At 47.7% G+C, this 16,511-nt stretch overlaps 1 protein-coding gene across 3 annotated transcripts; it reads left to right on the top strand.

Moving 5' to 3' along the window:
- The first annotated feature begins 4,541 nt into the window (after positions 1-4,541).
- On the top strand, positions 4,542-15,776 carry LUZP1 (leucine zipper protein 1). 3 transcript variants are annotated; one of them, XM_031063371.1, is made up of 4 exons: positions 4,542-7,826; positions 10,743-10,907; positions 11,375-11,441; positions 11,643-11,763. In XM_031063371.1, exons 1-3 carry the CDS (start codon positions 4,647-4,649, stop codon positions 11,408-11,410), a joined length of 3,381 nt encoding a protein of 1,126 aa, XP_030919231.1. In that variant the 5' UTR covers positions 4,542-4,646; the 3' UTR covers positions 11,411-11,441; positions 11,643-11,763. The 3 variants fall into 3 exon arrangements, with proteins under 3 accessions (XP_030919231.1, XP_030919230.1, XP_030919229.1); XM_031063370.1 differs by having other exon boundaries at positions 11,375-15,776; XM_031063369.1 differs by lacking the exons at positions 10,743-10,907; positions 11,375-11,441 and having other exon boundaries at positions 4,542-7,666; positions 11,617-15,776.
- The last annotated feature ends 735 nt before the right edge of the window (positions 15,777-16,511 follow it).

The following is a 16,511-nucleotide window of genomic DNA, read 5'->3' as shown; positions in this document are numbered from 1 at the left end:
ATTTGGGGAAGTGGAGGGAGTAGTACCTGATATATGCTGCACCCATAAAAACATGGACAATAGCCCTGCTCTGCTCCTCACCTTAATCTGGGCCACCTGTCAGCCAAGGAATGCACACCTCAGCCTGTGTGATTTCACAACACAAAGCATCCCAAGGACTCAAACTCCAGTGAGGCAAATTGCTTTTCTACTCTCTGATTATAGCTGTGCTTGCATCTATTGATTTTCTATTGCCTTTGATGAGTGCTGCTCTCCAGAGTCTATGGGAAACCCTGGCAACTTCAGAGCAAACAAATAAATTAGTAAAAAGAGATTGCAGACTAAGGCATTAACAATTCTCATTCATCTGTAGGATTGGGCAAAACCAAATGTATCATATATGGGTGCTGTGACACAGCAGCAGTGCCATCACTGGCAGCTCAGGCTCACACAACCACAGTGATGTTGCATTGTCAGTATAAAAGTGCAAGCAAAAAGATTATAAAAACCCAAAGATTAAATGCAAAATGTGCTTGTGAGAGATGTCAGTGTCTTCTGCTTGACAGTGTCACATGCTTGACAGGCATGTGTGGCAGCTGGCTGCATTTCTATCTTGGCATAACAGAGGACACAGCAGGAGTCTGCTCCAACAGTTATTTTCCCAGATGAGTGTTTTAAGGACATCCTGAAATCAGCAGTGGGTGCCTGTGGGATTCATCCCAACAACCAAATCAGAGCAAGGAACAGGATATGTAAGGTAAGATGATTCTTTCATCTGGAGAGGAACAGCATTGTGGGCCTCAGGAACTCTGGCAGAGATGATGTGAGTAGGTCTCAGGTAGCAGTCATTTAATTGCTGTTCCTGAAATAGATGATTCTTATCTCCTAATTCATAAAGTGTTTAGCTAACACAAATGTTTCTAGCTGGAGGTTTTTTCCCTCTGTTCACAGCTGTGAACTGACTGCATGTGTTTTGTGCAGGCAAGATAAAGTTATTCCAGGGGAAGTTAAATCCAACAATTCTGCTAAAGAAACATTTTCATAAATAGTAGATACTGAGCAAAAGTGAGTGTGCAGAAAAAAATAAATTTAAGAATATTAAGGGTAATTGAGAGTTTTAACTCTAGTAAATGTCTTGAACACTGAATTCTCACATCTGTTTAACAGGATGGTGTTGCCAAAACCATGCAGAGTCAGAAGGGCCCTCAAAGGCAGTCTGCCTTAAACTGTGGGACCAGGCAATTGACAATGCTAAACATGAATGTAGTTAGGAGATACGCACACTTGTTGAGGAAGATCAGAAAACCCAATGATAAATCTGTGGGGGAAAGTAGAATCAGAATGAGTCATTTAAATAGTGAATTCTGGTAAATCACTGCAGTGTTTGGTGTTACAGTACTGCTTTGAATTGGTTAAAATGTGTGAAGTTGGGGTTTGACTCCATGTGCCCCAAAAAAGAGCCTTTTAGATCAGACAAAATGTTTTCTCCCTGTAGGTAGTTACTCGCCACATATTTTGCTTTGATATTTTATTTGAGTATCAGGTAGTTGGAGGCTCCCCAGTCTTCCTACATGTCTCATTTGAAGAATGTTCTTTCAGAACTCAAATCCAAAAGGGTGCTATTGTTCCTCTTGGCTTAAGGCAGGACTGCCCTTGTTGTTGAGGCAAAATCAGTTCTTTAAATTTTAAAGAGTAAAGAAGCACACCTGACTGCTTTTCTGAGCTCTTCAAAAACTATCCTAGCTTTCAGTTCATGTTCTTGATGCATGGCCCTGCAGAAAAGGTGGCATCATTGCTGGGGGAGACAGCTGCCATCCAGATACCTGGGCTCCCTTTGCTGTCAGTGGGGGAAGAGTTCTCCTCCTGTGGAAAATCCTGCTGTTTATGAAAGTTATCATCCTCTTTTCTTCCTGTGGTTTTTTTGTTTCGGTTGGGGTTTTTGTTTGTTTAGTTTTGTGGGAGGGGTTTTGTTGTTTGTGGTTTTTTTGTTTGTGTGTGGATTTTCGATTGTTTGGGGTGGGTTTTTTTTGTTTGGTTTTTGGGGCTTTGTTTTGGTTTTTTGTTGGTTTGGGTATTTGATGGGATTTAGTTCCAAAAATTGTAAGATAGAGGTAGGCTGAAAACTGCTTACTTTTCCAAAAGAGAAAAATATGAAGTCCATACGTCCATATCAGATTGTTCAGTACATTTACAAGCTTTATCAGATTTATTTAACAGCTCCTGTTTAAATATCCACCAACAATATTAATTAGCATTAGTAATAGTCCCAGTGTTTGAATCCTGTACCATTTGCTCTGATACTTTAATATCGTTGACAGACTGGAGAAGAACAGTCACAAACAGCCAGAGTAGTTTAGGTTGGAAGTCCCCTTGAGTTCTCTGGTCCAAGCCCTAACTCAAATCATGACTTCAAAGCAGTCAGATAGATATTCCTATATATCTGTGTATCTATGTATACATAAGATAATGTTTTATATTGGCCAATTCCCCTCAATCTTATACATGTGCACTCTGTTTGTAATACTAATTTGGTCTGGTTTTGTCTCCAGGCACTGAGGTTACTTCTGGCTAAGCCAGGAAGTTAAAGGGCCTCCAGGTAGGAGACTTGTTGTAGATCTTATTGTTTGTATAAGATGTTGCTTTACATCTCCTTCTCCTTATTAAACTAATTAGATTGAGCCACTTTCCTCTCTGGCAGTAAATCATATCAGCTGGGGAGGTTCTGGGACATTCCAGAGCCATCTCTGGTACAGCTCTGAACCCCTCTGTGAATGTCCCCCAGCCTGTGTGGACCCTGTGGCAGTGTTAGAGCAGTGCCACATGCAGCAGCAGCCACCAGGCCTGTGCATTTCTGCCTGCATGGTGCTCTGGCTGTCTGGGGAGGAGGCTGCTCTCCCTTCCAGCCCAGCTGCTGCTGGGTTAACCATTAACCCCCAGCTCCTGGCCTGGCAGGGACAGCTTTTGTTTTCAGAGCACCGCGAGTCTGCTCGCTGTGGCCTTCCCTGTGCTGGTCCAGTGCCATTTCTGGGGTTCTCCTGGGGGCTGAACAGCCTTTCCTGCCTGCAGGCAGCTGCAGTGGCCTCAACAGTGTGGGGAGAGCATGAGGGAAGGTGGTGCAGGAGCAGGACATGGCCATGGTGGTCAGGGAGGGGACAGGCACGTGGCCAAGGCTGTGCTCAGGACACCAAGGTTCCTCTCCTGGTACTGTTTGCAGTGCTCCCTTCAGGGGCTGGAAGAGCCTGAGCTCAACCATGTGGGATTGACCACAAATCCCCCATTGATCCTTCAGGAGATGGATCCCACAGGGTGCCCAGTGTGCACCAGGAGGGTCCCCATGGTGGGGGCAGCCTGGGCCCCCTGCCTGCCTGGAGATGGATCACCTCCAGCCCAGGGTGTGTGTCAGGGTGCTGCTGCCTCCCTTCCTGGCACTGCCTGCTCCCCACATCCTGCTCATCACTGTTTGACACTATGCAATAGGAAACTCCTGCGTGTTTCCTCTGCAGAGAGGTCCACAAAAATTCTGGAGGTCAAGTCCTGTTCCAAGACAGACTGCCTGAGCAAGGCTGCAGATCAGAGCTGCAGTCATCCTTCCTCCACTCAGGTTTGCAGTAGCCCTCACGGGCTTTGGGCTGTGCCTCAGGCCCAGGACAGGACAGTGCTAATGCTCAGTGCCAGAGGGGACTTCAGATCCTCCCAGGGGGCCCTTTCCTGCTCCTCCCTCAAAGCACAGAGGGGTTGTTTAAAATACACCCTGCCAGCTCTGAGCTGAGCTGGGAAGAGTTCACATTGAGTGTGTCAGTGTGCTGATGTGTTCTAATTGCTGCTCATGTCAGCAGCAGCAAGGAGAGGCATAAGCAACTGCTCATCTCCTGGGTGGGTGAGTGGGTGGCAGCCGAGGGCAACAACAACTTTGGAAATGGGAGGGAGGAACTTGAAACTCTGCTGTTAGAGTGTCCTTGGGAGGTGACTACAGCCCAGGTGAAGATTTGTGCTGAGCAGCCTGAGATGCTGGAGAAATACTGGCAGTGTCAAATGGCAGCAGCTCCCAGTCCCCTCCATCTGCCAGCTAGCATGGGGGCTTGCCCGATCCTCAATTATGGCCTTTTTCTGATTCTGTTCATGGCTCCTGAATCTTCATCACTAAGGTGTCCTCAGGGGAGAGCTGCAGTGCTGGAAAGAGAGGTGTCTGCTGCATGTACAGGGACCTGAATCCTGCATGAGTGTGACCCTCTGCAGCCTGGGATCTCACAGTGAGCAGCTGCCCTGGCTGTGGAGCCCTGGCTGAGGCTCCACTGGTGGTGCACAAACCACCTGGGCAGACCAGCAGAGGAGGACCCTTCCTGCCCTTAGCCGTGGGGGACAGGCTGGTTTTGGAAACCCTGTATAACCAAAGTAAATGGACTGTGGCTCTTCTCTGCAATTTCATTTCACCTAATTTAATACTCAGAAATGTGTTTAATTAAAAAGTTATTTATATAAGCACTGATAGCTTAACTTAAACAGTGAATATATTTATATTCTGAGGTCTTATATTGATTTTGAGCATTTTTTTCTTTCAGGGTGAGATTACCTCCACTCAAAGGAATAATAACATACTGGAAATACACAAGGTGTATACCATTGACCCAGACTAAGAAAAGCTTTGTTCTAAAAGGAATAAAAGAATCATGGCAGAATGTACAGGCTACAAGGAAACCTCAAATCGACACCTACGTTTCAAACTGCAGAGCCTCAGTCGCCGCCTTGATGAACTGGAGGAAGCAACTAAAAATCTGCAGAAAGCAGAGGATGAACTGCTTGACCTCCAGGACAAAGTTATCCAGGCAGAAGGCAGCAACTCCAGCATGCTGGCTGACATTGAAGCCCTGAGGAAAAGAGTGCTGAAGATTGAAGGCAAGGATGAAGAAATTAGGAAGGCTGAAGAGCTTTGCAGATTAATGAAAGAAAAGCTTGAAGAGGAGGAGAGTCTCACTCGAGATCTGAAGTCAGAAATTGAACTCCTTCAGAGGAGAATGGCAGAGCTGGAGAAGCTGGAGGAGGCTTGCAGCAGGAGCAAGAACGACTGTACACAGCTGTGTCTTAGCCTCAATGAAGAAAAGAACTTGACCAAAAAGATATCTACAGAATTAGAAATACTTAGAGTGAAAGTGAAAGAACTGGAATCATCTGAGGACAGGCTGGATAAAACTGAGCAGACCTTAACAGCAGAGCTAGAAAAGCTGAAATCCTTAGCCCTGAGCTTTATCACAGAAAGAAAACATTTTAATGAAAGAGAAAAGCAAAATGAAAAAATAATCCAGGAGCTAACACAGAAACTAGAACAAAACAATAAACTAAATAGGGCAGATCAAACTAGGAATGCATCCAACTTGCTAGAAAGGTCATCCAACAATCTTCTGGACAGAAATGATATGAGAATTGAAGATGACTTGACTTCTGCACTGCCTTCTAAGGAGACCAGGAGGAAGGGAAGTGTGGATTACCTGAAACACGTAGAAAATGAAACCAGGAATAAATCAGAAAACCAAAAGAATAAAAACCAAGAAGACAACAAAGTGAAAGATCTCACCCAAGAAATTGAGAAACTTAAAATTCAGATCAAACATTTTGAATCTTTAGAAGAAGAACTTAAAAAAATGAGAGCCAAAAATAATGATCTGCAAGACAGTTACTTGAGTGAGCAGAATAAAAACAAACTCTTAACAGGTCAGCTAGAAGAAATAAAAATGCAAATAAAGAAACAGAAAGAGCTGGAGAATGGAGAAGTTGAAAATGAAGATACAAGCTTTTCTAGCAGGGGAAAGCATGATAGACCTAAATACAGAGGTGTCATGACTGATTTGGCAGCTGCTAAGCACAAGCCAAGGGAGCTCTCACCGCAGCAGCGCCGGGAAAGAGCACGGAACAGAGACTTCTCTCTCAGCAATGACAGCTACAGCCACACTGCTAAGAGGGTGCCCAGTCCAAGCTTAATGAATAGAAAAGCAGGGAAAGCTTCTGCTGCATCTGCCCTTTCAGACACTGCTGTCACAGATACAAGAAGACTGGAAGAGAAATCTTTAGTTTCCACTATTTCTTCTGGTCAGAAGGAAAGCTGCAGCGTGCAGAACGAGGGGAAGAGATCCAAAGAGCAGCCGTCTGTCCTCAGCCGGTATCCTCCTGCTGCACAGGAGCAGAAGTCTTGGAAAGCACCTTCCAAAGCTGTTGGTGACACAGGCCTGAGATCCAAGGTTGAAAAGCCATCTCAGGTGTTCCGTGGGAACTGCCAGAATGGTGCTGACACACGGGATGAGAAGTCAAGCAGAGGAGAATCAACGGGTTCTTTGTCTGAGAAGCTGAAGACAAGTCAGGCTGAAGTCAGTGAGTGCTTGGGGGATCCACAGCTCCCCAGGGGTAACCACAGCTCTTCCAATGGCACAGCCTCAGCATACAGGTACCACGTGTCCAGCGTGTCAGCCTCAGACTCTGCTGCCTCTAAAGTGGAAGCAGCGAGCACTTTTGCTGCATCACACAGACAGCCCTCAGAGGGGAGGGCTAAAAGGGCAGTAATCTCCCAGGAAAGAGAAGCTGCTGACACATCACTTGAAAGTGTGAAGCTTTCGACGCTGACAAAGCGTTCCCATCACTCCAGGAGTCAGGAGGACATTCTGCAGCTTCTCACAGGTCTTGATAAAGAAGGCACCGAGCAGTCTTCAAGTTCAGCAGCAGATCATGTAAATATGGGTTTAAAAACTGACTCCAAAACCATCCAGAGTAACCAGGAAAAGCTTAATTCAGATGAAGAATCAGGGAGAGGCAAAAAACCAACCACTCTGTCAGATTTCGAGACAAGAAAGAAAGTCAGTTCCAAGCAGTTCTCCAATTCTAGGGGAGTTTTTAGAGCATCACTTTTTGAAAATGACAAAAAACCTGTGAATGATGAAGACTCTACCAAGTGCATAAAACCATTAGATACCAGCACTGGAGAACTGAAGTCCAGAAGATCCTTCAGCCCTAGAGAAGCTCTGAGATCAAAAGCCATCATTAAACCTGCAATTGTTGAGAAGGATATGAAGGCAATCATGGGAGGGACTGTTTCAGAGGCAGAGTCAGAAAAACAGAAGTCTACTTTTAAAATGGTAACAAATAAAATGACAAGCAGCATCACAATCTTTCCTTCTGAGCCAACAGCTCCAAGGACCACTGCAGATACAGCAGCAAAGGAAAGGCATATTACCACCAGCAACATCAGAGTTGCTTCAAATGAGCCTTCACCATCAATAACAAACAATGTCCCTTCACCCTTTGAGGTGTCAATAAATAGAAGTGCTCTGAAGTCATCTGAGACAGACAGAAGTGGAGAGGCAGTGCTGAGAAGCAAAGCTGAAACAGTGGTCTCAAGAAGCAGCATTATGCTAAAGACTTCTGAACTCACAGAGAGGAGCAGTGGAGAGAATCAGGTCTCTTCCAGAGAACCTTTGGAGACAATCAGCTGGAAGAGCCACGGCTCATCAGATGCAGGTTCATCCGAAACAAAGCACGTCACTGTCAGAAGTTCCTGGAGAACAAGACAAGGCCTGCATTCCCTGGAGGACTCTCAAACCAAAGTGGAGAAAAGTGCAACTTTCAGTGCCACAAACTTGTGTAGATCCTCAGTGGACCTTTTAGAAGGGGAAGGGAGTAGCTCAAAAACAGACTTCCTGGAGCAGACTTCAACGAGGACAAGTGCCACAGCTAATTCTTGGAGTGCCCCTAAGCTGGGGTCCCGAAGGACCAAAAGTAACTTAAGTGCATCTGAGCTGCTGCCACACAGGAGCTGTGCCAGTGACCCTGCAGCAGCTGCTGCTTGGCAGCGCACCACGCCCCCTGTGAGTATCCTGGCTTCAACTCTCTTCCAGTTGATGAGGTTTTCCAAGTTGCCTGTTCCTTATAGGCTGCATGGTTTGAAACTTTATTATTTCCTGAGTGCTGCCTCTCCCAGCTCCTGCTGTCTTCCTTCAGTGAATTCACAATTCACAGCACCCACAGCTTTCTCATGTGTGAATTACCAGATATAGCCTTCTTGCAATGAGATCCATCTGCTTGAGTCTTGTAATGCCATATGAATAACTGCATAGTAGCATCAGAGAAGACATAGTCACAGCTTAAGTGGGACGTGGCATGCTTTTCAGAGTGACTTTATGTAGCATTTTAAATTTGGAGTAGCAATGAAAAGATGATGGAAATGAGCAGATTTGAGTGGGGTTGTGCAGAGTTGTAGCTCTAATGGCAGCTGTAGAGATGGATAGAGCTCCATGGTTTCCTCACGTGAAACCAGACTCTGCTCTGGAAATGCTTCTGGGCATCCCCTAAACAGGTGGATGGTGGTTGGTAACACAAGGCTGCTCCCTCCTTGCTCTGTGTCAATATTGCCCCTGAAAAGGAGCAAGAGCCACAAGGACAGCTGTGCTTTTGCTGTACCTTTGACTGGTACCAGTGAGGGGAGTCCCTCAAAGCAGTGACACAAGCTGCTCTGGTGGGATCTGCTTGCCACTGGAGCTGAGGCTCTGGCAGATTTCAGTTGAACTCACTGGCACCACGTGCCCTTCTGGCCATTAAACCCCACGCTGGTTTGTGCTGCTGCTCCTGCCTTGCTATTCATTCAGCACTACTCTGAGCAGCTCCTGCTGTTGCCAGTCTGCAGGAGGAAGCAAGCTGGATAATCTGACAGGGCTGGTGGCAGAGGGGATGGGTTCATGACTGAATGGCTTTGGCGTTGACAAAGATGAACTGGTGGAGGTAGGCAAGCAGTTTTACATTTTCAAATCTCTTCCACTTCTCTGGATATGAGAAGCACAGAAGAATTTGCACTTAGCTTTGCAGAGAGTTTGTTGCCTGGTGTTAGAAGGTACAGGATGGCCTTCCAGCTCCGTTTGGAAACTGAGAATACATTGTCTCCCTGGCCAGGGTGGGTCACAGGCAATCTGTTCTGTTTATTCATGAATCCAAGTAGAGCTGATGTAATTGAAGTTGTTCTTCTGCAGAACAGCAATTTGTGTGCTTGGGAAATGAGAGATCCATTCCTTGGGTGTCCTTTATCCCAGGAGTTTCAATTCACTGAGTTCATTTACAACTAAGTTCATGTGGGTTGGTTGCAGAGCCCTAAGCAGTGGGCACTCAAGGATTTCTTTTTCCTCCTGGCAGCCCACCCAGGGCTGAGTGCAGCTCTGCAGTGCATTCTGCAGGTGCTCTCCTTGCTATCAGATAAATTTGCCAGCTGTGCACTGTACTTCACAGCAGCTGAGGTGTACCTGACACAGCAACCTGATCTCTGCCTGGTCAAGCCAAGTATATCCAGGATTAGCTGGATTCCAGCCTTCCTGTGTCAGGAGAGCAACCACATGGTTGGTTCACCCAGAACTGAGCTCAGGATCTCTCTCTCTGTTGGACTTTGCAATAAAATCACCCTTGGCACCACATAGTCACAAACCCGACTTCTTGGTCATAGATTGTGTACTTTTAGTCTGTAAATGAAGAGTATGAAGTTAACCTGGAAGACTGCAGGTACTCAATTGGACTAGATATAGCAAATTGTATGCAACTTAAAATGTTGCATGTGCCCTTAGAAAAAAGCCCTTTGAGGGGTGTCTTCAGGCTTGTAATATGCCTCTTATCACAGCAGCTTGTTTCTGCTGGGATTTGTGTTTCAGTTTAAGATGTGGCTATTTCCTCTGGCAGAAGGCTGAGCACTGAGCTGTCTATGAAGGTATCACTGTCACCTCTTTCCAGCACCACTATCCACAGTCTGACATTGCCTTGAGAATCTTATGTGGGGAACATGAGATCTGTGCTGTTTTTTGCCAAAATCTTTCTCTCTTCCATTGCAACCGTCCCTTATTGTATTGCTGATGTGGGCAAATGTCTCTAATGCAGCTACAGGAGGGATTGACTCTTTGGAAGGCTGCTTTGGGAGCCCCAGGGAGCAGGAGCTGCTGATGGATGAGTGGGTGTTGCAGCCTGGGGACCAGCTCACTCTGCTGCTGGCAGCCAGCCTGCTCCAGCTCCCTAAAGACCTGAGGCAATGCAAGACCTGGAGCAGTCCCTGAGTTGGGGTTCATGTTTCACAGAGTGGAGGCTGTATTCCTCTGGTGTGATGTTTGATGAAAATTAGTGCAAATGTGCTGGAGGCAGGGAGCAGATGAGCACCAGCAATGTCAGATGAATGCATGGTTTTCTTATGCTTCTGACATTAATCACTGGAGCTGGGCTGTCTGCTGCATAAATTGGCGAAATTCTAAAGGTAGGCTTGTCTTCAAGGGAAGCCACCATCACTTCTCTGATGGTAGAAGTGCCTCTGCTGGGCAAGTCTCCCAGGCAGTGTCCAGGGATGTTTTTGACTGTTCTCTCCCCTGCTCTGGGGACCAGTGTACAGGGCATCTGTAGTGGGTTGACCCTGGCTGGATGCCAGGCTCTCACCAAAGCCCCTCTCTATCACTCCCCTCCATAACTGGACAGGAGAGAGAAAACAGAATGAATCTTCTCTTGAACCTCAGTAATTTTGTTGAAAGGATCTGTCCTGTTTTGTGACCACGCACCCATAACTCGCATTAAAATTACTGGATGGTTCTTGAGAAAAGATCTTTATGAAATAGCACATAAATGAGGCCATGGCAGAGCTGGCCTCGTGGTTTAAGTCCCTCCTTGCTAAAAGGACTCAAACCCACACCTTACACTGCAAACCTGGCACTAGGACCCCAGTGCTGTTCCAGATCCTTCACAGACCCTTTTTAATTTCCTTTGCACAGGATGAAAGCAAGGATTTTGTGTCCAGCTCCAGAAGGAAGCAGTATGGCTCTTCTGAGTACCTCCTCCAGGCTGACACTCTGGGCAAAAGGACAGCCACCAAGGTGGAGCTGCAGGACCCTGAATCCAGCTCCCCTGCACCACCAGGGCCCCAAGGAGAGGAGCAGGTATGTGAGGGAAGGTAGTTACAAGGCAAGAGGCCAATATCTGAACTGACCTCCCAGTAATCTAACTTAGAGCTGCCCAAAAAGTCTCCACTCTTGTAGGAGAAATCAAGTCTGAAGTTGGCACTTGCCAGGGGTGGAGTGGCTGCTGTGTTTTCTGTTATACACTTGTTTCAGCAAGCTTTATGGCTAAGAATATTCTCAAATAACTAAGCGGTACTGCATCTAGTCATCCTCTGCTACATGAATCAATCAGGGATGGAAAAAAAACATTTGGAGAGACAAAGGCAGAGTCCCTGCTTCAGCTGGCAGCTTTACTGCTGGAGTGTTTGCTGCTCTGCCACCTAAAGGACTGTGGTCCTGGTGGGATTTGGGATGGTTGCCAAGGGCATTGGCACGCTTGTGTGCAGAGCAGAAATGCCCCAGGGCAGCTGTGGGCAGTGTGTGACCTGTGGGTTTGTCTCTTGCAGGGCACTGCCCGGGCTGGCCGGACATCTCGGAGATGAGCTGTGTTCCCTTCTCAGTGACCACGGTGAAGCAAGAGGCAGGACAGTACCAAGCTCAGAGGCATCACCACCTGTTTGTAACCTCTCCAGAGGCTTCAACCAGCCTGAAACCAGTTTTGTAATGCGATTTGAAAGGTACAAGAGCTTTACCAGTGAATTCTTTTTCTTCATTGCTGAAGAGGCAGCTGCAGAGACTTTGCTCAGGGGACTCCCACTTCTCATCTCTGTACCTGCAATCTTGGTCTTCCCTGTAGGATGATAGGTCTGTCTCCATATGGAAAGTCTGACTACCTAGCCTCTCTGAACAATGGTACTCCTTGCACAAGAGAGAACTTTTTGTTCACTTGCATTCACACAAGATCCCAGCAGTGTCCCTGTGATTGCATCCACCAGCCCATGAAGCTGTCCACCACCATTGAAGGCTTTCAGCTCATATGGAGTTTGCATTCCCCTCATACACCCTTGCTGGCTGGGGCAGTGGTCAGCTCAGCACCTGTGTTTCCAGCACCCTTAGCCTCTAGGCAAGAGGAGACTGTTCCCCACTGGTTACTTTACAAATTGAGAGGGAAGGAAAGCAGAAAATGTTTAGAAGGAGTTGGTTCCCTATCAGTGTCAGTCTCTGCAACAAGCTTTGCATGATCCACTCATCACCAGTTGAGATCTGCACCAAGAAGTCATCCAGTGAGCCAGAGCAACACAGCAGTGACACCTCCTCCTCCTGGGACCAGGGTGCCATTTATCTGGAGCTTTGTGTTACACTCTGCAGGCAACAACTCTGTGGCTTGTGCAAGGCAGTTGAGCCCTACGAGACAAAGAAAAGAAGTGCTTTTCCTCACAGACAAGCAGAATGTCCTTGTTCCTTCCCACAACAGGGTGGAGACAGCTGGATTGGACCCTGAGCTGATCTATGGTAGCTTTGGTCTGTGCCTCAACCCCTGGGACCCAGGTATGGTCAGAGACTGCTCAGACACAGAGCTGTGTGTCCCCATCAGTGCAGCTGCTGTCACTGTGGGGCAGACAGGTCCCCACAGCTCCAGGAGGTGCTCAGATCATCAGCAGCATTGTCCTGAGCAAGGTGATTGCCCCTGGCTCTCACAGCAGGGCTCTGGTGGTCCTTCCTTTCCATCCCATCCCATCCCAGCTGCTGGGCTGGCCCCTACACAAACACCACTGGCACCCCAGTGCTGCCTGTCCCTCTCTGCAGCAGGACAAGGAGAACTCTCCAGACAGAAAAGGTCCTTGATCTGTTTCAGAGGTGCTGTGGGAAGAGCTGCACCCCAATAGCTTCCCTGTCTGAGCTGCACCCCACACCTGTGCCCATCTCCCACCTCTGGAGGAGCAGGTACCAGATTGCCTGTACTGCACCTCCCTGTGCTGCAGCTCCTCCCTGGCCTGGGAAATGCACACCTCAATTCTGAGAAGAAAATTAATCAAAAAAAAAAAGGAAAAAAAACCAATAGAGCTGGTTGCAAAATATCTATGAAAACATTTATATAAAGGGATGTGTTTTTAGTGACATGATTATTTTTTTTATAAAGATTGTTTGGAGGAAGGGAAAAATTATTTTTGAAAAAAAGAAGTTTCTTTTTGGAATTTTAAAGATGTTTTCCCAAGTGTATATTTTTAACCCTTCATTTTATTCTTTTACATATCATGACATATGTGTCAACTTGCATAACAAGACAAAACGATGCTTTTAAATTAGTACTGAGTGGCAGCTCTAATAATCTTTAAATTATATTAAAATAAATTGTATCAATTGCTCTCTCTTACCATTGACATGGTAGTGCTAGTAGAATGGGATAATGGAAAAAAAAATTTAAACTCAAACTCTAAACTAAAAATGAAAGAAATTCTGAAGCTAAATTCAGACTTCTTACTGCCTCCCCCTGCCCTGTTTATCAGGAAGGATTGGAAATTGTTATGGATTGTGCAATCTGAAACCAGTGGATGCTACAGTCCTGTGCAATGGCTGTGTCCTTCCTGAGCACCCTGCTCTGCTCAGCACTCGCTGTGTGCCAGGCTCACCACCCAGAACCAGCTGGCTTGCCTGGGCAGCAGCTTCCCTCACCTCTGTGTGCCCTGCTCCCTGCCCAGCTCTGCTCTGCTGCTGGCCCTGCCCACCCCGGGCTGCTGCCTCTGACTCTGCCCCTTCTTCTCATGTGCCCTCCAAACCAAACCTGCTGCCTCAGCTGCCCACATGCCTCACTCTGTACCTGCCTGCTTACCCTGGGAGCAGCTGGCAGGCATCTTGGTGTGTCCTTGCCTCTTCAGATGTCACAGGGATTCCCTCTCTGCTGCTGTGCCTCCAGAGCCCTGCAGGGTGTGGGGCTCCTCCTGCTGCCCAGGACCTGCAGCCCGTACAGACTGCTGGACAGCACAGACGGACTGAGGAGGACAAGGATCACTCTGGGCAGTGACTGAAGCCTTCCCTCACAGCCCCAGCCCCATCCTGCTGCAGGACACGGCTCCACACTCCACAGGACGTCCCTACCCATCCAGCAGCTTCCTCCTCCTCACCTTGTTGGTGTGGATGTGGCTCAGCACGGTGCTCCCAAAGAGCCTCCCAAGGGAAGTGGTTTCAGCTGTGGTGAGGAAATCTCTGCATCCCTGTGAGTCAACATGTGGGGTGAAATCAGCTTCCCTGAGCCTACCCACAGAACACTGGCTTAGCCATCAGCTTTTCAACCCTGCTGCTCACCCCAAGAACACAGCCCCGTGTCTGAAGTGCAAGGGAAGAACCACCAGCAGCAATGGCTGTTGGGTTTTCTCCTTCTGTCAGCCAGGACAATGGGAGGGCTTTACCCTGCTGCTCAGCTGGCTTAGCCCCAGCTACTGCCCCAGCAACACAGCGCTGCTGGCACTGTCTTCAGGTGCTCCTCACAGATGATGTCTCTCCTTTCTCCATCTGCCTCAATTATTTGTTCAATATTTTACAGCAGAAACCTTGAAATCCTGCTCTAGACTCAGTTTCACAGCTTGTAAATACTGGACACAGATGTCACTTGGTAACTGCACACTGGTTGTTTTTACCACAGCTGAGATTAAATCTGAGAAAGAAAACCCTACCTAGTATGGAAAGGGGCCATGCCCTCTAGTCAATGAGTGCAATAGGAGCTGATTGTATTATTAATCTTATAGCAATGACTTCAGGAAACACAATGTGTTTACTCGAATTGCACACTTTTTTTGAACAGCTGTAAAATAGAGTATATGTGTAAATATTGCCATCACTGAAGAAGTATTTGTAATTTTAGCATATAAATATAACCGGCTTTCCAGTAGGCTTGATGATGCACAAGGCCATGCATCGAGCCCTCGGGTAATTCCAAAGTTGTAAATGTATTTGCTGTACAGAGGAAGTGTGTCAGTGCTTGCTGCTCCCAAGGAACCTCAGCTGCTGGTCCCTTTGGAGAGCCAGTGCTTTCCCCAGAAGGGCTGGCTCCAGTCTGAGGGCCCAGCAGCTCACTGCTTCATGGAACGGCTCCCTTCATGTCTGGAACACCTCTGCAGCCTGCAGAGCTGCCTGTCCAGCTCCTGGAGGGTCTGGGGTGACAGCCTGGCCCCTGCTGCTGTGCAGTGCAGCCTCTGGCTGGGCCCCCAGCAAGGGAAAAGGGCAGGAAGCACAGGGCAGAGCCACGTGCCTTGCTGCTTCAAGAGACACTCGACACAAGCAATTTCCCAGCTGCAGGTTGAAGCAATAGTCACATTGGTGTCATCTCTAACGTAGCAGACCTCATCTCTGCCACCCTTGCACACGGCTGAAGCAATCAGGGCACTGCTCCAGGCCAGCCCCAGGCTGAGCTGTGAACAGAACACGAAGCCATTGTTAGCAGCTGCCTCCCATGGTCAGACCCCAGGGCCCAAAGGATCCCCCTGGGCTGCCCCACGTGCAGTGCTGGCTCCTGCTTTGGGGAAGCAGCACTCCAGGCTGCATGGAATGTATTTTTAAGAGAATAAATCTATTTTTTTGTATTTGTGAACATATATTTGGGTGGGGCAGCTTAGTTAGAAGACAAATAATGCAAGCAATGTTTAAATAATCACAGGTTCATCCAAGTTAAGCAGATTTTCCAGGGTTGCAGTATTGCCTTTTCCCCTAAAATAAACTTTGTGTCCAATAGAGCTATGAGCAGTGTTCCACCCTTAGAACTTGCCCTGTCTCAGCATGCTGAGTAGAGGAAAGCCAGCACTTTCCTCCCCAGGCTGCCCATGCAGTGGATACAGATGGTGCTCACCTCCTTCCAGCGACACAGTGCTCTTAGTCTGCATGCCAAATGTAAACACACTCTTATCTGCATGTCTCTCCTGACTCAAACACTGTCAGTGCTACAGTATATAACCAATAAACACTCTTCTCTTTTTACATGGTGTGATGTGGTGCTTACAGCAGTGCCCATTGCTTGGGGGTGCTGCTGCCCCTGGGAGAGGCACTGAGGCAGCAGAGTGTGTGTGTGTCTGTCAGTCTGTCTGTGTGTGCTGCAGGGTGGTTCAGTGCTGGAGCTGAGCACCTTGCACTTCTTTTTGTGCCTTGGTTGAGGCAGATCTCAGATGCCCATTCCAGGATGCATTTGAGGCAGGGATGGTGCACAGACAGCACAGCGAGTTGTACACAGCCACTGAGGCTCCCTGAGCTGGACATGGCACTGCTGAGAATGGTCTGTGCTGTGTGAGGGGTTCCAGGAGCAGTGGGTGTTTGCCACGAGCCTGGTGTCACAGAGAGCAGGTGCACAAAGAGCATCCCCAGATCTGCTGCAGGTTAAGGCAGAGGGTCACAGCCAGACTCTCACTGCACCAGGAGTCAGCCCTGGGCCACAGCTTTCCAGGCAGAAAGATACAACCACAACCAAGGCATTACACCAATGTCCCTACATCAGACAGCAGCCCCAGAGCAGGGATTTCCAGGCTGGGGATGTCCTATTGTTCCTCTCATCCCAGCTAGCATTGCCTGTTCTCCTGGTCCCTGTTAAGGTTAAAGGACAAGCACTAGCACTGGCATTCCAGTTACATGCTCTGGGATGATCATTTCCATCTCCTTTGGGATGTTTAACAGAGCAGGAGCCATTCAGTGGTTCCATGTACTGCAGCAGGTGGTCAGCAG

The sequence above is a fragment of the Geospiza fortis genome, unplaced genomic scaffold (genome assembly GCF_000277835.1).
Source record: "Geospiza fortis unplaced genomic scaffold, GeoFor_1.0 scaffold115, whole genome shotgun sequence".
NCBI classification, from domain to species: domain Eukaryota; kingdom Metazoa; phylum Chordata; class Aves; order Passeriformes; family Thraupidae; genus Geospiza; species Geospiza fortis.
This window is presented reverse-complemented; position numbering and strand designations above follow the sequence as displayed.